Source organism: Sminthopsis crassicaudata, chromosome 2, assembly GCF_048593235.1.
Source record: "Sminthopsis crassicaudata isolate SCR6 chromosome 2, ASM4859323v1, whole genome shotgun sequence".
Lineage (NCBI taxonomy): Eukaryota > Metazoa > Chordata > Mammalia > Dasyuromorphia > Dasyuridae > Sminthopsis > Sminthopsis crassicaudata.
The window spans coordinates 420,763,114-420,779,509 of record NC_133618.1 but is presented as its reverse complement, the minus strand read 5'-3'; the positions used below and the strand labels follow the sequence as shown (position 1 = coordinate 420,779,509).

General features: G+C 38.5%; 1 protein-coding gene across 1 annotated transcript in view; it reads right to left on the bottom strand.

Annotated features, from left to right (window-relative positions):
* Window positions 1-16,396, bottom strand: part of WWC1 (WW and C2 domain containing 1) — a 143,907-nt gene that overhangs the window by 40,197 nt on the left and 87,314 nt on the right. The window contains exons 4-8 of the mRNA XM_074292012.1: window positions 13,559-13,635; window positions 12,997-13,076; window positions 5,772-5,901; window positions 4,023-4,169; window positions 2,317-2,390 (exon numbers count right to left, since the gene is read on the bottom strand). Coding sequence (XP_074148113.1) covers window positions 2,317-2,390; window positions 4,023-4,169; window positions 5,772-5,901; window positions 12,997-13,076; window positions 13,559-13,635 — 508 coding nt within the window. The remainder of the gene's footprint in view (window positions 1-2,316; window positions 2,391-4,022; window positions 4,170-5,771; window positions 5,902-12,996; window positions 13,077-13,558; window positions 13,636-16,396) is intronic.

Genomic DNA, 16,396 nt, shown 5'->3' with positions numbered 1-16,396 from the left:
AAACAAGGAAAAAAGCAAAGCACAAAGCAAATCCATACTAAATACAACAAGATTATCTACTTTATACTAGAAAAGCATTCTTGAAACATCTTGCAGGAAGTGAATTGTTAGAAATATTTTCACAGACTTATCTACTGTTAGCTGAAGAACTAAGAAAACAGCTCCAAAAATGTGAAGATATGAGATAATTTTCCACTAAATCGATTCACATGCAGCTTTTCAGGCATTGTTTTATAATTGATAGAGGCAAACCAAAAACTGTTCTTTCTCGACATGAGGGTTTCCTCAGTCCTCTCTTCCCCACGGCATGACTTCAATGTATAACACAACATCACCAACAAAAAAATCTATGATTCCTTCAGTTGTACCACCCTCCCCTCCAGTCCTCTATTCCTCTCCTCCCCTCTGCTACTGAATTGTTGGCATGGATTCACGACCTTTCCATGTCTTAGCAGGTAGTTTCATGAATTGCTTTGATCAAAAGAATTCATTTCCTGATTGCCACTCTTCTGATCTAGAGCTGAGTTGCTCTAGTTTCTGAAGACTTGACTATGGGGTATGGTTTTCACTTTTTCAAGCACTTTCATTTATTTTTATCCTTTTATCCTTACTCCTTCTCTTGGATTGGGTAAGACTAGCATGGTTATACCCATTGGATAAATGATAAGACTGAAGTTCATAGAACTTACATGTCTTGACTTAGGTCACATGGCAAATTAATGGCAGACTTGAAGCTAAAATTCAGGTCTCCTGACTCCAAGACTTGGATTCTTCCTATTAAGTCATGTGGTCAAATGCTTTCAGGCAGATCCTGATTTATCCTAATGATTTTGATGTGAAGTTTAACATGACTTGCCTTCAAAGTTTCCTACTGAGAAAACCACACATTTCCTCCTGGGCTCATTTATTGTTGTTCATTTTCTTTCATGAGTTCATCATAGCAGGAATTCTTATTGTTAATGTAAATTCCACCATTGTTAGAAATTCATCTTAGTTATTTTTAGGGAAGGTGATTTGTGTTCCAGCAGTCTGATAAAACTTAGCTTTATAACTCAATGAAGAAAAAGGATCATAGGAAAAAAAGAAAGGGGAGACATGATCTGTTGAATTATTCTGTTTGTCCTTAAATATGTGTCTTTCCTAAGAGTATTGTGGTGTTGGTAGTCACTTGCTCCCTCCTGATATCATTTATATAGATTAGATTTTAGAGTGTTTCATCAAAACAAATCTTTCTAAATGCTTCTTTGGCTCCTCTTTCCCCCTCTTTACCTATACAGACTTTCTTGCCTTTTTCAATTAAAATGGTATCGGGGTAACTGGAGAGAACAATCAGCAGCCTTGATTTCAGTCTTTCAGCCTCCATCCCCCAAACTAACCATAGAGATGGAATGCCAGGAGCATGTAGGCATTTCTCACGAAGCAGGGATGTCTGGATTAATCAGCCAATAAATATTTATTAAGTACCTACTATGTGTCGGGCACTGCACTAAAAACTGGGGATACAAAGAAAGGCAAGAGAGATCGTTGCTATAGAGGAGCTCATGATCCAATGGGAGAGACTACAAATATGGACTAATAAAAGATAAAGAGGAGGTACTAGAATTAAGAGACATTGGGAAAAGCTTCCTATAGCTGGGATCGGAAGAAAGCCAGGCAAGTCATCAGGCAGAAATGATGTGGACTGCACTCAGAATCACTTTTCTAAACAAGTTCCCTAGAACGAGAGGCAGTCTGAACTCTGGGTATATACCTGATTTGAGTTGTTTGAAGCAGGGAACTAGGGATGGAAAACAGAAACGAGCAGGCATGGGATGCTTGCTCCCAGGAAGATAAGGTGGCTGTTTCTCCCATGTTAGCAGTCCCATTTAGCCCATTCCAATTTGTGCATTTAAGATTTTGTTAGGATATTACGAAACCCCTTATTCCCGAGGGGAAAAAATTACAACTCAGCAACCTTATCTAACTGAGTTTGATTCCAAGAATGAATAGCTGTTCATACTGATGAAGAACTCAGCAGGCTTCCAAAGCATGCATGTCTAGGTTGCATGTTATCAGGGACAATGGAGAATAGTTGTTAAAGCACACTAACTATATGAAATTCCTTCAGTCACTGAAGCTGTGCCCTCTAAAAGCACACTTTGCTATGGGATATGTACCAGACACCAGGGCTGAGATTTTCTACAACCCATTCCTTGCCCTAAAACACTGGCTATACCTGTTAATGGATCTCTCTTCAAACATATCTCTTTACACTGTAAGCTGAACAGCCATTACCATAGACATTATAATATCAGACACCCCCAAGCCACCAATTACCTTCTCTTAGCTTCTTCGTATCGAAGGCGTAATCTGACCTTCTCAGCCAACTGATTGTTGCCACTTGTACTGAACTGGGAGGAAAGTACAAAGTCAATACGTTACGCGGTTACAGCTGCCTGTGCAGATTTCAGCTTGGAGACATTATGTGAGGCTGGACAGTCTGACTGGGGAACAACTAATGACTCCCTTAAGTTGATAGCCTGACTTCAGGGATCCCAGGAAAGACTGGAAAGCACAGCAGTTGCCTGCTCCAGATCATGGGTTTAGCCACAGACTCAAGACAGATAGATATATATACTATAAAAGAGACACATAACTTCCCCTCCCTGCCCACTGCCTGGAAAATCAACTCTGGACATCAAACGTTCCCCCAAATCCTAGCTGCAGAAGCGTGGGGAGTAGTCGGTGAGAAGGAAGCAGGGACAGCCAAGAAACACGAAAGCCATTCTGGGAAGAATCAAAAGAAAACTTGAGAGGACTGAAGTCAGTAGTGAAACACTAGGGGAGCGGGGATGGGAAGACGGATGGGAAACTGGAAGGGGGCAAGAGGCATCTTCAGCTACCCCTCCGGCACACAGCTCATGGCCAGACTCAGGGAAATGGGGGTGGTGGCAGGAAAAGCAGCCCCATTCGCGGTGCTAATTGTAAAGTGTGGCAAGAAGCTACACAGCTCACCAGGTCACGTACGGACATGACTTCTCTTCACAAGTGTGAACGCAGCTACAGAAATCAGATAGGAATATAGTTTAACCACAGGGGCTGGGGAGGCGAGGAGGAAAACTGGCTAAAGTCAGGCTTTTCTGGCTAACCCACAAAAAATCTTCTGAAAGCTTCTGATTTCCACAAGTCAATCTTATTCCAGAAAGGCTACTCCTTTTGGAAAGAAAAGGGATTTCAGAATCACAAAATTTCAGAGGCTGTAAGAGGACCTTTGAACTCCCTTTTATGAAGCTTAACAATTCATTACTGAAACCAGTGTTTAGCTTTAGGCCAATTTAGAATGGCACTTCCATAGAAATGGAATTGCAATATTTTAGTACTAGTAGGAAGGGAGAACACACAATGCATTATGGGGTTTAGAACAGGGAAGGATCTTAAGAGATCCTCTCACTTTATTCCTCACTTTACAGATGTGGAAACTAAGGTTCAGAGAAATTAATGACTTTTCCAACATTACATAGTTAGCAGGGTTGGTCAAGGTCTCTAACTCTAAATGCAGGATTTTCTCTACCTGTCGTATCTTCCATCAGGTGAAAGAAAAAGCAGAACTCAATTTCAATACAATTCCAATGAATTGCACTAAAAATGATGGACAAAAATGAAGATAGGGTAAAGCAACAGAACTAGACAGTAGTCCAGTACTCAGGGTAAGTGAAAAGGGCTTTTACTTTATGTTTTAAATCACCAACTCAAATGGCCAGGACCATTAGCTCTTAGAGAATTGTACCTAACCTTGCACTTAATGGACTAACAATTTAAACAGCCACTCATTCAGTGCAAACAACTACTCGTGCCAGAGAGAAAACCAGAATGGCAAAACACTTGTGCCCTTTTTCCATAGCAAATTCTCTCCAACGGCTAATACTTTGTGGGTATTTCTTGTCAAATGTGGCTTAAGGGAATCAGGACAACATCCCACAACCTTCTTAGGAGTTTCTGGTCCCAGAAGACAGAAGAAAACACAATTCTGCTAAACTACTCACATTTCCAGAGACTTCAGTCTGTGAGCTCACATCCATATACTGCTTGGGCAGGGAGTAGCTGGAGCTTTCCAAGGAAGTGTTGCTGGCCCACAGATCTGAGTGGGACCCTCTGTCAGTGAGGAAGCCATCCTTCAGCATAGCCAGGCTCTAGTCAGATAAAAATCAGGATTAGTAACTGCTTCTCTCCTTTCTAAGTAAAAAATCCAATTAAGCTGGTCCTGCTGCTTTTCACACATAACGATCTATCTCCTAGCTCCATGACCTTGTACAAACTGTCGAGTCCTTCATGGCTGAAATGTGCTTCCTCTTTACTTTGAACTCTTAGAAACCTTCACTTTCTTTAAAAGTCATTTCAAATGAAACTCCTATGAGAGACCTTTCTTAATTTCCCCGTCTATTAGTACATTTTCTTAGTATATCTTGAATTTAAATTGTGTTATACCTACCTAATATATATATACCTATCCTATTGTCTTTTATTATAAAATAGATACATATATTTATATATTTTCATGTACTTATATATCCACATATTTCTTTCCCCCAAAGAATGTAAGCTTCTTGAGAGCAGGGATTATTTCATTTCTGTCTTTATATCCTTAGGACAGTGGGCCCTTAAAACATGTTTTATTGATAAAAAATGAAAAAGGAAGCAGATTCAAAGAAACCTAGGAAGATTTATTATGAACAGATAGTAAACATGAATTGATAACAGAGTGAAAGAAGCAGAATTAGGAAAAATAATTCATACAATGACTATAATAATGTAAAGTAAAACATCTTTGAAGGACTTAAAAAAATCTTATCAAACATAATGCTCAATCATGACCAAGAAGACTGCTCATAAAGCATTATTCTCATATTTTGGCATAGAGATGTTGGGACTTTCACAGGTGAAAAATGAGACATGCATTTTCAGACATGACCAAGGTGTGAATTTCTTTTGCTTAACCAAACTTAGTTGTCTCAAGGGAGGACTTTCATTTTAATGGTGGGAGGGGAGGGGGGGAAAGGGGCCAAAAAGAGAAGAAAATAATAATAAGAATGCCCCTTAAAACCCCACTAAAAATACAAAGAAGAGAGCAGAAGAAAGTTTGGAAAGGAATTTTTCAATACAAGCAGGACAATGCTTATAATCATATTAAGTTTAATAAATGCTTTAAGAAGCTAGGTAGTACAGAATAGAGATTTGTAGTTTTAGATATAAACCTCTTTTTCTAATTTCTATATATGAAAATGCTAATGTTTATTGATTTTTCCCAAATTCAAATTTTTAAAAAAGGAAAAAAAATTGCTTATTTCCTCGACTGAATTGAATTCCATAAGATTTTAATAAGTGCCTACTCTATTCCAGGCACCATGCTAGGCCCTAAGGATCTAAAAAAAAAGGAAGAATAGCTCTTGTCAAATCTATGTGAGATTTTTATAAATACAGAAGTCCACATCAATGTATATTATTATTATTGTTGATTTTATTCAATAGTTTTTATATCTGTCTTAAAACTGAGTTCCCCTTCAAGGGATGGGGATTGTTTTTCATAGGACCAAATGTTTCAGAAATGCTCTTTCATGATTAGTAGATAAATTCGTATTTTTAACTATTTGCACTCTCATGTGGTCAGGCAATCCCAAATAGCTGGTCTTATGTATCAGCCTGGCTCCATGCATTAGTTCCAAAAGAAAGGAGGGCAATCTCCCTCGTATTGTTTTTCCCTTACCCCTATTCCCACCCTACCCTCACCCCAATACCTTAATGAGGTCCTGCTTTTCCTTTTCCCCACAGGTAATGGCCTTTTTGATCGCTTTCATTTCTCTCAAAACAGCCTGTGCTTCATCCAATTTGTAGCCACCTTGAGCATCAGACATTTTCATGTCAATTCTAGGAGAAAGTTAAAATAAAGCAATGCAGATGTGATTGTGACTTATGGGGACTTTGAGTAAGCCTATAGAGAAGTGGGATAGGTAGTCACCTTCAGGGTGGATTTGGAGGATGGTGACATCTTTGGGTTTAGACATGGATATCAAAGTTTTTTTCAATACTGGGTTAGAAAATGAGATAGTCATATGTGTTCAAATTGCTTGAATTTATATAATTAACTGCATTTAGCTTCAATTACAATTACTAATTGATTCAAGTCTTCTATCAAGGCACCTGGCAACAGAAGGTCATATAACCAAAATACATAACAGCCGATAGGTGATTAAGTCCCATTGGTCTAAGAGTTGAGTTATTAGCTAAGTAATTGGATCATTTTTTTTTTTTTTGGAGGAGACAATGCCTAAAAATCCCAGATAGATTACATATCTTAGATTATATATTCTAGGATCAGTACTGAACTATATATTAAAATAATAATAGTATATAATGTTAAGGTTTGCAAAGTACTTTTCAGAAATTATCTCTTTTTATCCTCATAATAACAGTGGGAAGAGGTGCTAATATTATCCCAATTTTCTGAGGAACATATTAATCTCTAAAATAGGGATAAAGGTACAGATGAGGTAGACACAGATTAAATGACTTGCTCAGGATTGCACAACTAGTAAGTATCTGAGGCCCAGTATGAACTCAGGTCTTCCTGAGTTCTCTCTATCCACTGAGCCACCTGGCTAGCTTTTCTAACAGGTTACTTGGCTATAAAAGAGTTATAAAGATTCATAAAGTTATAAAAGAGTTGGCTATAAAAGTAACACCAGTCCCAATTGGTTGGTCAGACTCTAAGTGACTAGGGTAAGAGTAAGGGCATTTTGATGAAGAGAATCTGGGTTAAATTTTTGGTTCTTCTACAGACTGTGTCACAGAGTAAATGATTTTATTTCTCTTCAGTTTCCTTATTTGGAAAATGAAGGAAGTAGACTAATTGATCTCTACAGGCTTTATTAGCTCTAAGTCCTTTGGTCATTTAGCGATCTATGCTTTTGTTGAGGAAGGGAGCTAGAAAAGTGTGAGGGCCAAGATGCACTAGTGTCCTGGAGGGCAGAACTAGGTAGGGTGAAGCCGGTCAGGGTAGAGGGTACAATAGAGAAAGGAGAACAGAAAGAACAAATTTTATCAACGTCACATATTTGCCCAGGGCCCACCCTGAGGTCCTCCCTCCATAAAATCAAAGTAAGTCACATATTCTGAGTGAACACCACAATCCTATTATTTCAGGATGATAAAAAGCTAATGCACTCTTTTCTGATTCCATGTGCAGGCCAAGCTGTCCTTGTCTAAAAATAACTTGAGAAGGGAATCACTTGAAGGAACATGATTTTCAACAAGGTTTCATCATCTGTAAGCCTTTGAACAGAAGACCAAGAAAGAGGGAGTTCAGCCTAAACACAGCCCCCTTCGGTTATTTCAGGCTCCACAGGGAGAGCCCAGCCCCTAGAAAACAAAGCTTCCATTTATCAGTCCCCACTAAAAATAGAATGTCTATTCCCTCCAAGCACTTGGGTCCTGGCAGGCCTGCCAGAATGTCTCCTCTTGCTCTCTGGTTTAATCAGAAAAATTAGTCTAATCAGGGCCTTTCCCATCGGAATCCTGCCTAAGATGCTCAGCGGAAGAAAGGCTCCCCCAGGGTAAGTGCACTTGCAGAAGGGGACACCCTCTCTGATTGGAACCAGGCGCCCAATGGCGGAGGGGGAGACACCAGCCGACAGAGCACGTCCAGGGGGCTGGAGGCCGTAGGGTGGGGACTGTGCCCAGCAACCTTCTGCCAAGGCAGCTTGAATAGCTTTGAATCCCCAGTCGGGATGGGACAAAAGAAGCTTGTCTTCTCTGCTGCCTGCTCCTTAAGCAGCCTCTACCTGACTTCTCTCTGAGGCCTTAGCAACCCAGTCTGTGGAATTTGGCTCCAAAGAACAGACTCCGAAAGGGAACACTCTGGGAATGCAAGGGGGAAAAAAGAACAAAGGATCACCATTATAAGTGTCGGTGAATGAATCTTTTTTTTTTTTTTAGGAAAGTGGTGGTAGATTTTTTTTAAAGGATTTTCAAGTAGCACAGCTGTCCTTTCTCATGAACCTTCAGAGGTCCAAAGAACCATAAAGGGTCAAGGAGAAAAATGGACAAATGGGGTGAGGGTCCTGGCAATAAATAATGCTTTCTTCTCCTATCCAGACAGCTCTTACCTGGTTAGCAATAAGAAAAGGGAAAAGGGAGAGGGAAATGTGCTACCCTTTCACCCAAACTGATGAAGTTACAACTGTTCCTAATCACAAGGAACAAGAAGAGTTTGATCCATGGAAATTTCCAGATAATACCCCAAACATATTTTTAATCATTAGTTTCCATCTCCTTTCAAGTTTGTATTTCAACCTGGACAGGCTTAGAGAAGAAACATGTAAGCTGGAACTGATGACAAACAACAGAATGAATGGATTTGCATTCTTCCTTCCTTCTCTGCTTGAGAAGCACAGGCGTCTGGGTAACCCTGGGACTGCACACCAGCCCTTAGGTAACTAAATCTAGTCAGGGGACTCTCTCCTTCCTCAAACTATATTGGATTTTCTTATCTGGGGAAATGTAGTATAAGTGCTAGAAGGCAAAAGCTGCTATTCATTTTACCTCTATCTTCCCAATCCTTAATGCAGCATCTTACACACAGTAGGTGTTTAATAGTCAGCTTGTTATGCTGGCAGGAACTGTCACTCTTGAATATTGTCTTAAGAAGCCAAATGACAATAGCCCTACAGTAGTACATCATTCATCATTCACATTCCTACCTATCCATCCATGAAGTCTAACTTCTGGCTGAGTACTGGTTGGTGTTAGTCAGAGCTGCCAATCAAGGCTTATCTCGGTGCCTGAGGGGGAGGAGAGAGAGCTGTCTTTGGAGTTTGGGTGTCAGCTTGTGAAAAACCTAGCCCTTTTTTTTTTCTTCTCAGGGCTGCCACAATGGAGCAGAGTGGTAAAACAGGTTTTTGGGTAGCTGGGAGAAGAATAGGGAACCTTCTAGCCTAAGCAGCAGCTCATGGAAGGATGGGCTGGGGGAGGGGAACTTTGAATTGTGAATGAGTAACCCTTGAACTATTTACACAGGAGCTACTTCAGTAACTGAAGAGCGGAAGATTTGAGGCTCAAAAATATCAATCGATTAATAAGCATTGTGTTCTGTCTGGTACAGTGGAATCAACTTTAGGTTCAAAGAATTGGGGTTAAAATCCGTTCTGCTGATTATTACCTATGTGAATTCAGACAAGACATCAACTGCTTGGTGCCTGAGGCTCTTCTTCTGAAGTAGCTTCTGGCTCTATATCTATGATCCTAAGATTCTGCCCTTAAGAAGCTTCTAGTCTAAGGAGATGGACAAGATAGACCCTCAGCACATAACAGCAGAAGATGACATACCATTACAGAGGTATCATGGTATAAAAGAGAAGAGACAAGCTCCAGTTCCACCTCAGGTATTTATTCGCAAATCAATGTATGTCTCTCAGCCTCAGTTTCCTCATGTAAATGGGGAAAATAAATCATGTAATAATATAAAACAGTGATAATAATAGTCCCCTCCTTACAGGGTTATTAGGAAATTCTGAGAGGGCAACATGTGCAAAGTGCTCCTAAGACTTTAAAGGCTTTGTGGCCAATTATTATTATTGTTTTTAGAGTGGGGTGGTCCGGACCCTCGGTTCAATCACTCTGGATTGCCCCTGGTAAGAAGGGTCCCTATGACTGGGCAAACTTATATTGCAGCATGACTTCCAGTTTTAGGGAGCTGCCTAGGGCCCTGAGCAGCGAAGGGACTTTCACAGTATGTATGGGAGGTGGGAAGCAAACCCAGAGTAGTGGCCTTAAGCTACTGGCCCATTCTAACTTTGAGGCCAGCCCTCTATACACTATATTATACTGCCTCTTGAGGTTGACAATAATGATGAGTAAACTGGGGCACTCCATCAACCAATGGCACCTTACACCAAAGAGTAGACACAGGATTGTCTATGTCAAGCACCATGAGCTGTGTACGAGCAATGGCTACCAAAATCTAAGTTGAAATAGCTAGGTTGGTTAAGAGAATTATGACTTTGTTCACTTGTAAAGGGCCACCTCACACATATAGTTCATGACCCATCTTTCACGTGGTTCTGGAGGTTTGATTGTTTTTTTTTCCTTAGGGGTACAAGGAAAAAGGAGGTGGTACCAGACAGAAGGGGAGAAAAGTAGCTCTGAAAGCAGAAGTATCTGAAGATATGGAATCAATCTTAAAATTTCTTTAAAACCAGGAGCCTACAGTTCTTCAAAATGGTTTAAGAGAAGGGCATTTATAATTAATCCACAATTATCAATTAATTAACTAGCCAACTTCATTAAGTACCCACTTTGTGCCAGGCACTGTACTAGATGCAATGTGAAATACAGTTGAGATAAGACAGGTACAAACAGTACCTACGGCCATCCATTGCACAACTTTAGCACTGAACAAATATTTGGTGAGTGAATGAATGAATGGATATAAAGAGATAGCTAACAATACTTACGGCTAAGTGTCAAAGGAGTTGTACACACAATAATGCTATTGGAGTTCAGGGAATGGAGAAATCACTGCACATGATTAAGAGTGACACTGATGATAATGGCCACTCTACTGTCTATAATTAATACCTGACTCACCTGGAAACACTGTTTTGGTCTCAGACAATGATAACTGAGGCTCTTGGGGACTTTAATAAGAGCATGATGAAAAACAGAACCTGAGCAAAAGTATCTGAGCTCAAAGGAATGCTCTCTGGGGAGGTATAAATAAGAACAACTAGATGGTAAGGAAGAAACTTAGAGGAAAATAGAGGAAAATTTATAGAGAAAAGAGAACACACCTAAGATTTTTAAATTCTAAGAAAATTTCAGATTTCTAAGAATTAGTTTAAAGTTTCTGGGAATCATAGCTGAAACTATTGACTTCCCAAGCACCGGTATAAAATGAAATAATCAGCACAAGGGATTCGTGAATCGCGACGGAGCCGGATTAGACAAATTCTCAAGTACCTATTGAATCTAACATTCCGGGATTCTAGACAGAAACAAAAATAAAAATAATACCTAGCCTAAAGAATTATAACCCAAGACTTGCTTTACAAAAAACCTGAAATATTGGATTCTTCTTTAGGATATACCCCTGATTCTCCTCTTGAACTTGCCTTTACAATGCCCCAGAAGCCCTCTGACCCTAGAAAATATTCTAGCCCTGTACTTCACACATTAAATATATCCTCTGCCCTTTGGCATCTTGCTCTATTGACTCATTTCTCCGAGAACCTCCATTTTAAGGAGACTGCCCAAAATGTTTTCGATTCTCTTCATCTACTATTCCTGCTCTCCTCCCGGACTTTCTCTGCAGTGCCTCATCACTTAGCTAGTCTAGTCTCTGTCTTACAGACACTAAGTTCTAACTCAAAGCTTTTCCAGCTAGACCAGACAGAGATTTAAATCATAGCATTTGAAAATCTGCTGTTAACCTCCACACTAAGATTCAGCAACGGAAAAGGACGTCTGAGAGCATAGAGGGGTTAGGTCTTCAGAGAGATATTTCAGAGCTAATGAGCGTTTCAGTCTTTTCAAATCATACCAAATAGCTGGATATCTATCTTTATGACTGACCCTGCCTGAGAAACTACTGTGGTCTATTTGGGGCTTCCTTCTGACCTACCAGGAGCTTTCAAAGCCTACATAAATCATACTATTTACCTCTTGAGATGTATCTATGTTTTTTTTTTTCCTTCTTTCAAATCAACTATTTTCTTTAAGATAGGAAATGGCAACCTGAATCTTACCATCTTTGTGTGGTAGGACCAAGGGCCTTCCCAACCTGAGGCCAGACTATGTTTGACAGGGGCCAAGTTTGCAGGAAACTATGAGAAAGTACTCCTCACATACTGTCCCTGCAGAAATAGGGCTTTAAATTTCCCACAGAAATGGCACCACTGCCAGTATTATTACACTGCAAAGGCTGCTGCTACTACTGTTACTACTACGATCACTACTTACTACCATTACAATTATTATTGATAGAGCCCTACTATTGTCACCACCACCACCACCACTACTACTATGAAGGAGGAAGAGGAGATGATGAAGAAGAAGAAGCATGGGATGGAGTTTAAGAATTTGCTTTGGAGCCAAGAAAACCTGGCTTCAAATCCTGCCTTTAATTAGCTATGGGACTATGGAACTACGGAAATAATCTCCACGCTCTGGGGAACTTTTTAGGACTAAAAGTTACAGAGGAGCTGCATATCTGCATTGGCAGAAAGAGTTTCCACATGGAGAATTTTCTTGCACTTATGAAATAAACATACAAAAATATTCATGTTTATATACAGTGCTTTAAAGTCTGCTTGGTGTTTAATGTACATTATTTTATTTGATTAAAGTGTTTGAAGTTAAAAAGAAATCATGACTTACTAAGTGGAATCTGCAGATGATGTTTTTAAAAGCTTCTTTGGAAATTCATGGTTTTATGTTATACAGTTTACAATTTACTTTGAATACCAAGGTTGTTGCCTTTTAAAATTGTGAGTATCATCATATAGATATATTTAATGTGCAGACTCTTCATCAATGAATTGGGTGATAGCTCAGCTCTTTCGTTAGGGTCTAGATTTATAGCTAGAAGAAAATTTAAATCTAGACAGGGTTCAGCAAACTTCAGTACCCATTTTTGTATGGTCAGTGAGCTAAGAATTTTTTTTTAATTTAAAAATAAGCTGCATGTATTCTTAGATCACTGGCCATACTAAAACAGGAACTGTAGTTTGCTGAACCCTGTCTAGATTTAAAGTTTCTTCTAGCTATAAATCTAGACCCTAATGAAAGAGCTGAGCTAGAACCCAATTTGGGTTTTATCATACACACTTGGTTCTGATTTTAAAGGAGAATCTTATTAGCAAAAGTAGCATTAGGACAGGATGGAATATGAGTAAAGAACAGAGAATAAAGGAGGAAAAGGGGGCTGGAAGGAAAGAAGCCTACAAAAAGTGGGACCGATGTACTTACTTCTTCAGAGTTTGAAAGCCGTGTTCCTTGAACTGCAGCTCTTGCTGGAGGTGAACCATCTCCCTCTTCAGCTTATTGACCTATAGTGAGAAACAAAGGTTCATACTGAGTTACAAATGTGAGGGAAATGAGGATTCCCATTCCCCTGCTCCCTTGATGAATAGGAACAGATCCACATTAGGGGCCTTATCCCTCCCCATGCCCAGGGAACAGTCTGAAGGTGTCTTACTTCAGGTCAAGCCAGATCCTAAATACAATACTGTTCCCTGAACTCTGGTTGCTGTTATTTGGAACTTACCCCATGGATCTTCCTGCACTACCTCGCTACCCTTTCTGACTTTTTGGATTCAGTGGCACAGTACTGCTAAACATTTGCCTCCTGGTTTTTATAAGGTCACAGTTACAGAGTCCAAATCAATCCACAGGTATATGGAGTAGGCTCTTTTTACCTAACACAACCCCTTCTACTTTGACATATTTTTGGGGGAGACTGTGGTCTTACTGCTCCTAGGTGACTGAGACCTTTGCAGACTCAATGAACATTTGATAGAAGACATCTTACCCGGGATTTAGCAGTAGCAATCTCAGCTTTCAGAATCTCAGGGTCATACTTAGAACTGGATGATGAGCCAGAGACCACTAGAATGAGGGAAAAGAAAAGCCTTTTAGTTCAAGAAGAAAGTATGGGCAGAGTGATTTTCAAATCTTTTCAAAAAAAATTTTTTTTATAAAAGTAAATGTTTTACAAAAAGTATATTTCTTCTTTTGAAGATTAAAAAAATTGAGTGTTGAAAACTATTTTTACACGTATTTGGAAAATACTGTTGAAAATTTAAAAAAATGTTTTATTGATTTTTTTTTTTTTAACTGAGCAGCCAATCTCCATTGGCTTTTTCTTTATCCCAGTAACAAAGAAGTGGAATTAAACTAAACAGATCAATGCATTGATCCCGTCTGATAATGTATGCTTCATTTTGCTCCTATAGTCTACCACCTCTCTGCTTAGGGGAAGGTAGCAGGCTTTTTTGGAGTCCTGTGAAATGAGTTTTTCCAATCATCTATTGGATTTGGAACCCAACAACATAAAAAGAGATGCTCCTCAACATTTCACAGATGCAAAGCCTCTATCATGCCTTACTTATGACTTAGTTTCCTTGGTAACTAGTCAAGCTCAATGGCTCAATCATGACTTTCTGGTGTCTTTAATAAAAAATGTGTTATTTAAATATTTCAAGTGAATGTATCTTGTCTCTCCAACTGGACTATCATTTTCTTGGCGGCAAAGACTGTTTTGAACTTCTTTTGTATCTCCCATAGTGACTAGTACAGTTCTAAGCATATGATGGATAAATATGTGGCAACCAAATGAATTGACAGATCAGTTGTGTGTAATCAGCTTAGGTTATATATTTCTGGTAGTTTTGGGTTCAGGTGACTTATTTCAGATTGACCTTGACAGCCACAGCCAACCTCACTACTATACTCTGACTATACATATAAGATTACAGACCACAAATTTAGAGTTGGAAAGACTTTGGAGGCCATTAAGTCCAACCTTCTCATTTTATAAATGAGGAAACTGAGACACAGAGAAATAAAGTGACCTGCCCAGGGTCATATAAATGCAAAGCCTCTAATCCTACTTGGTCATGGGGTATTATCCAGGTGATAAGTTGCTGTAATCTCTTCGCGAATATTTTATTTAAGATTTTTGCATCAATATTCATTAGGGAAATTGGTCTATGCTTTTCTTTCTCTGTTTTGACCCTATCTGGTTTAGGCATCAGTACCTTATCTATGTCATAAAAAGAATTTGGTAGGCTCCTTCTTTCCCTATTTTTCCAAATAGTTTGCATGGCATTGGAATTAATTGTTCTTTAAATATTTGGTAGAATTCACTTGTAAATCCATTTGGCCTTGGAGACTTCTTCTTAAGATTCGATTAATAGCTTATTCAATTTCTTTTTTTTCTTTTTTTTGAGGCTGAGGTTAAATGACTTGCCCAGGGTCACACAGCTAGTGTTAAGTGTCTGAGATTGGATTCGAACTCGGGGCCTCCTGAATTCAGGGCTGGTGCTCTATCCACTGTGCCACCTAGCTGCCCCTCCATTTCTTTTTCTAAAATGGGACTACTAAAGTAATTTATTTCCTCCTCTAGTAATTTGAGCAATCTATATTTTTGTAAGTATTCATTCATTTCACTTAGATTATCAGATTTATTGGCATATAGTTGGGCAAAATAGCTCATAATTATTACTCTAATTTTCTCTTCATTGGTGAAAAGTTCACCCTTTTTATTTTTCTTACTAACAATTTTAATTTCTTTCCTTTTTCTAATCAAATTAAATAAAAGTTTATTTATTTTCTTGTTTTTTTTTTTTCATAAAACCAACTTTTAATTTTTGTCTATTTGTTCAAATATTTTCTTACTTTCAATTTTATTCATCTACCTTTTTATTTCAGAATTTCAAATATGGTATTTAATTGAGTTTTTAAAATTTTTTTTCTAGCTTTTTTAGTTGCATGCCCAATTCATTGGTCTTCTTTTCTCCATTTTATGCAAGTAAGCATCTAGAGATATAAAATTTCCCCTAAGAACTGCTTTGGCTGCATCCCATAAATCTTGGTATGTTGTCTCATAATTATCAATTGTGTCTATGATTTGTTGTTTTACCCATTCTTCAGGAGTAAATTATTTAGTGTCCAATTAATTTATGGTCTATTTTTCCCTGATCCTTTATTTTTTTTTTTTAATTTTTTTTATTATATATATATATATATATTTTATAATATTATCCCTTGTATTCATTTTTCCAAATTACCCCCCCTCCCTTATTCCCTCCCCCCGACGACAGGCAATACCATACATTTTACATGTGTTACAATATAGTCTAAGTACAATACATGTGTTGAATATCATTTTCTTGTTGCAATAAACATTAGAATCCGAAGGTACTGCAACCTGGGCAGACAGATATTATGCTAACAATTTACATTCCCCTCCCAGTGTTTCTTCTCTGGGTGTATCTACCTCTGTCCATCATTGATCAACTGGAAGTGAGTTGGATCCCTGATCCTTTATTACATGTAATTTTTATTGCATCATGATCTGAAAAAGATGAATTTACTATTTCTGCTTTTCTGCATTTGATTATGAGGTGTTTATGCCCTAATACCTGGCCAATTTTTGTGTAAGTTCCACATACCTCCGAGAAAAAAAGTATATTCCTTTTTGTCCCCATTCTATTTTTAGGGAAAAAAATTTGAAACATAAAGATTGACAACAGTGAATGCTGAAAACTATCTTTGCATGTATGTTGAAAAATAGATTATTATTTATTATTAAATATTAAAATATTAAATATCATTATAAAAAAGAAAAGAAAAGGAAAAGAAAGGA